The sequence below is a fragment of the Zeus faber genome, assembly GCF_960531495.2.
Source record: "Zeus faber genome assembly, chromosome: 12".
NCBI classification, from domain to species: Eukaryota; Metazoa; Chordata; class Actinopteri; order Zeiformes; family Zeidae; genus Zeus; species Zeus faber.
In genome coordinates this window covers 27,968,845-27,973,844 of record NC_137196.1, presented here as the reverse complement: position 1 = coordinate 27,973,844, position 5,000 = coordinate 27,968,845, and the positions used below count along the sequence as shown (strand labels likewise).

Genomic DNA, 5,000 nt, shown 5'->3' with positions numbered 1-5,000 from the left:
GGAAGAAATGATTCAGGCATACTAGTTTATAGTTTTTGTACATTAATAGGCCTAGTACTATTACTACTATTATTATACCACTACTACTACACACTGTATCCGACACCGTTAGTTTAAACAGTTGTTTTCCTCCTCCTCCCCGTGCCGCTGTGGACAGTACAGCTCTCCTGGACTGATCCCTCCAGGGGTGTGAGCAGAAGGTGTTAAGCTTTAAGGTAAAGGTCAAAGCTCTCGGTTTCGCACCGCGCTCACCCAAGACGAGGCTCCGGGACCGCCCGACCCCGCTCCACCAGTTCAGGCACAAAAGCAAAAAAAGTTTGTTTTTTTGTTGTTTTTTTTCTTCATTCATTTAAATATATTTTCATTGCAGGGTTGATACACGGGCTGAGACAAATACGTGCCCAAAACAAACAAACACATTTTTTGACCACGCCTTTTTTACTCTTCCACTTCCACCGTCTCTCTCTCTCTCTCTCCCTCTCTCTCTCTCTCTCTCTCTCTCTCTCTCTCTCTCTCTCTCTCCCTCTCTGGCTATAAACAAAATGGAAAAACTGGTTGGGTGGCGGCTCTCTGGCGTTCAGCACCTCACTTTAAAGCAGCGACCAATCAATGAACCCCCCTCACGCGGGCCTTCGGCCTATATTTGAAATCCCGCCACCGATTTGGTCGCCCCGCTATATGTTGCCCCCTGTGAAAGGATGGAACATCGCGCTCCTTCAGCGCAATCATTTTATCGTTTCATCTCGCTGGCCTTTGAACGTACGGCACGCCGCGCACGGAGGCGCAGGTCCAGATGGAGGGCCGGGTGCCCCGCCCTCACCCCTGTCTGCACCGGAGCCTGCGATTCGTCTCCAGGGCACCACACGCGCGATGCTTGGCGTGCCCTTGGTGTGCACGTAATTATTCATTCCAAAATTGAGCCCTATACTTATGTTTGTGAGGTGGAGTGTGGGGTTTGTGTGTGTGTGTGTGTGTGTGTGTGTGTGTGTGTGTGTGTGTGTGTGTGTGTGTGTGTGTGTGTGTGTGTGTGTGTGTGTGTGTGTGTGTGTGTGTGTGTGTGTGCGTGCGTGCGTGCGTGTTATAAGGGCGAGGCACTCACAGCACGACAGCGGGCTTCATCCTTCAGCGCCTGAATCCGGCGCTGAAGGATGAATTCGGCAAACATCCGCATAGAAAGATGAACTCAGAAACAGGTCAAGGCCAACAAAAAATTAAAAACATTCACGCGAGAACAGCGTTTAAAGGAGAACTATTATCCAAAACTCACTTTTTCAGCGCTTGTGCACACAGCCGCCCTCCATCTGAGCAACCCAGCAAACGCACCTTTGAAGGAAAGAGGAATTAATCTCGACTGTCCGTGAATAAAATGCAGACGATGGAAATGTAAGTGTTTAAAAAGTTATTCCGCCGCGCGTTTCCCCCAAACAAAAACCAATGAAAATAGTGTTATTTATTGTCGATGTTTTTGTTTCATTTAATTTTATTTTCTGACGTTTACATGAAGGGGGAAAAAAATGTCCCTGCACGCCGTGTCCCCCACGAGCTTGAAGCATGACAGCGGCAGTGGGAGCAAACTTTTCAACGAGGCCTTGGAGATCTAATACCAGTGAACATTCAGTCACTGAATTGCTTATTTCTCACCTCAAATTTGTTCAGGGACACAATTTGGGCGACTGATGAGGTGAAATCAGTGAAAGTTTAAGGACTAATCCCAACGGAGCTTGGAAGTAACGCTCAACCCCATCGGCTGACGGAACTGGGGGCCTCGGGAGGGAGGCTCCTCCCACAAAAAACAGCCCGTTCTGGAACGGGACGGTTTGGAGGCATGTCACAACGGTTAGAATGCACAATCTGAGTGGCATTTTCAGCAAAAAAAACTTCAAAAACACATTTCGGGGATATCAGAGACATATATGAACTTGTGTAAAAAGGAGCATGATAGGTCCCCTTTAAAATAATGAATAGTTAATGAAAAATAATTAAAACAACTATTAATGTGCAAAGTAGAAATCAATAAGGAAACGTATTAAAATAGATGAGCATAAAAACAGCATCTGTCACGATCACAGCAACTTAACGTGTTGTGCCTTGTGTATTATTGGATGTAAGTTCCACTTTTTAAATTAATATAAGTGCCGAGACTATTTCAAGATCTCCTTTAATTTTCAGTGTATTCAGCCGGAGATTTCAGTTTAGCTACGAATGAAGCGTTTTTTTTTTTTTAATTATTATTATTATTGTGAAAACGTATTTCAGTTTTGGTTTTGGTTCCGCTCAGAGGAAGGAAAAGGGACACGCAGCGTTTCTTAAATCAGGGCCGTACAAGCAGCGGACATGGAACAAGAATGCGCGGGGTCGGCGAGCGGGTCACGGTGCCACCCGGTGGATTCGGTTCTGTGCGGCTGGAACGTTCTTCCATGAAGCGGAGGCGTGGGCGGAATCGAAATAGCGTTGCTTATTTGCTGTGCGGCCACTTTTAGTAGTAGTTCAGCCTGTTCTAAGATGACTGCTGATTATAATTTCGTACATAGTTTATACAGTGAGGTTAAAGAAAAGGTTTAAGTTCAGTTTTGATGTTAATTTACACATTTTTTGTTTGGGTTAATATTATCGAATACTAATGATACCCAGCCCTCGGTCTAATCGTGTAGTGTGTGTGTGTGTGTGTGTGTGTGTCTGTGTGTGTCTGTGCTGAAGTGCTCATGAGTAACTGGTAACTGGAGGCACCGGGTTTTCCTCCGCGCCTTATCTCCTCCGTCAACCTCCCCCGGTTCCCCCCCCACGGTCGAGACGCGAGTCAATATTGTGAGAGAGCTGAGTCCGGCGGCGTGGCCGCCTTGCTTCAGGGCCTCCACGCGCTTCACAGCTTTCGTATGGGTGGCGACGCAAATCCGGCCCGTGTTTGCCTTTGGTCACGTTTAACTTTTTTTTTTTTTTCGGTCCCGGCTAATGGACGCGCCACGACGACCGGGGGGGGCGGGTGGCGCTTCCTCCCGGGGGAAGTTTGCACTGGATGGTCTCCAATCGAAAGGAGCCCCCAACCCACTGCCCGGCGACCCATCGCGGCGCACCGAACGTGGGGATGAAACGCAAACAAACGCCGTCGCGTTTTCGGGGGGGACGCACTCTGTGTCGCACCCCGAGGACATTGTTCAATCGGTTTTGTTTTTGGGACTTCGATGCCGCCCAGCGGGGAGAACCGGGGGAATCCAGCCGTGGGAAAACCCTGATAAATGCCCTTTAAGGAAACGGGAACTTCTCAGCGCGGCCCGAGCTGTTTTCTGTTGTTCCAGGTGGTAATCAGCTTCTCCTGTTTTGATGGGGCTTGGGTTGCCAAAAAAACAGGCCATTCTTTAATTGACCTTTTTCTTGTGGCCCTCCCCTGAACACCCACCCCTCCCAGCACCAGCCCACATGTATATATTTATAAATCAGGGCTTTTGTCAGCCAGAAAATGAGGAATATTAATTGAATGTTTGGTCTCAACTTGGGACACAAGCTCATTAAGATGTGTTCTTGTTACGCAGGTTGCCTTGAGATATGGTCCAAGGAAACGGTTATGTCCAAAAATAACACTCTCTCTCTCTCTCTCTCTCTCTCTCTCTCTCTCTCTCTCTCTCTCTCTCTCTCTCTCTCTCTCTCTCTCCCTCCATCTCTCTCCCTCCCTCCATCTCTTTCGCTTTCTCTCTCTCTCCCCTCCCTCCCACTGTCTCTCTCTCTCTCTCTCTCCCTCCCACCATCTCTCCCTCCATCTCTCGCTCTCTCCCTCCAGATCGAGGAGTTCCGCAGGCTGCGTTCCCACGTCAAGGGGGCGGAGCTTCGCGAGGGGAACGACGGCATGCTGGGCGACAACTTCCGTCCCACGCAGCCGCTCAGCGACAGGACGGTCCAAGCGGCCTTCCAGTGACACCCCCCCTCCCCTGCCCCCACCCGCTCTCCCCCGCCCTCACCCGCCCTCACCCGCCCCGCCTTTAACCCGTGAAGAAAACCCACTAGACCTTACGGGCGCTCGTGTGTGAGAGGTGAGTCCTGCTGAGCGCTCCGAACGGGAACACTGGTATTCCCCAACATCACTTTACCCATCATGCATTTCGTTCTCTCTCTTTCCTTTAAAAAAAAAAAACAAAACTGATGCATAAAAGGTAGAAGTCGCTGGGAGTGCAATGCTCCACCCGGTCCTCGGCTTGCACACAGCCTCTCTGGTGAAGGTGTTGCGCAATGGCATGCAGAATGCACATTCACTCGTTCACGTGCGCGGTCAGACCCCGTCGGTTGGATCAGTCAGCGCAGGAAAGGGAATTGAAACGACGAAAACCTCTCGGGCGACTTTGGTTCCCGTTCTGCAACAAACAGCGGCAGAACGGCGGCCACAGCGGCGCAAGCAGGAGCCCGACCCCCACGTAACCCCAGGATGTAATGCTGCAACCCCTTCAGCTGTTATTTATACAAGTACAATACGAACTTCAAATCAAATGAAGCTGTTTCGTTGAAATGACCTGCGTGACAAAGCAACTTGAAAACCGTCCCACCATCCAAACAACGCTGCCTCTGTTGCCAAGATGTCCCCGTCCCTGAAATGAAGATGGCTTTTCAGTTTCCCGCGCCGAGTAACGGCTTAGCGGGGACGTGCCGGCTCTCCCTGATATTTCTGGGTTCCCGGTTCCCCCCGGGACCGAGCGTAGAATAACGGACCCTGAAGTGGTTTGAAGGAACGGGCTAACCCAGTTACGCCGCCCAACCGGGACCCGGCCCGGGGAGGGGCCCCTGTTTTAGCAGGGCCGCAGTGCGGCGGGGGAGGACGGGCATTGTGTCCGCGCTCCGAGGGGGAGCAAAGGATGAAAATGACAAATTAGGCTGGGGTCCGGGCCTCCGACTATTGAGGGCATAGAAGGGAAGTGGGTTCGGAAAGAAAGAACCAAATAGTTTGTCGATGTCTCTTAACTTTGGCCCTTAAAATGTCAGATGTGGGACAAACCTTCCATGTGACTTTAAAAAAAAAA

At 50.2% G+C, this 5,000-nt stretch overlaps 1 protein-coding gene across 1 annotated transcript in view; it reads left to right on the top strand.

The window, feature by feature from the left end:
- ca8 (carbonic anhydrase VIII) overlaps positions 1 to 5,000 on the top strand; it is a 23,800-nt gene that overhangs the window by 14,797 nt on the left and 4,003 nt on the right. Inside the window, exon 8 of the mRNA XM_080011677.1 lies at positions 3,773 to 4,022. Within this exon, the coding sequence (XP_079867803.1) occupies positions 3,773 to 3,907 (135 nt within the window). The 3' untranslated portion in view covers positions 3,908 to 4,022. The remainder of the gene's footprint in view (positions 1 to 3,772; positions 4,023 to 5,000) is intronic.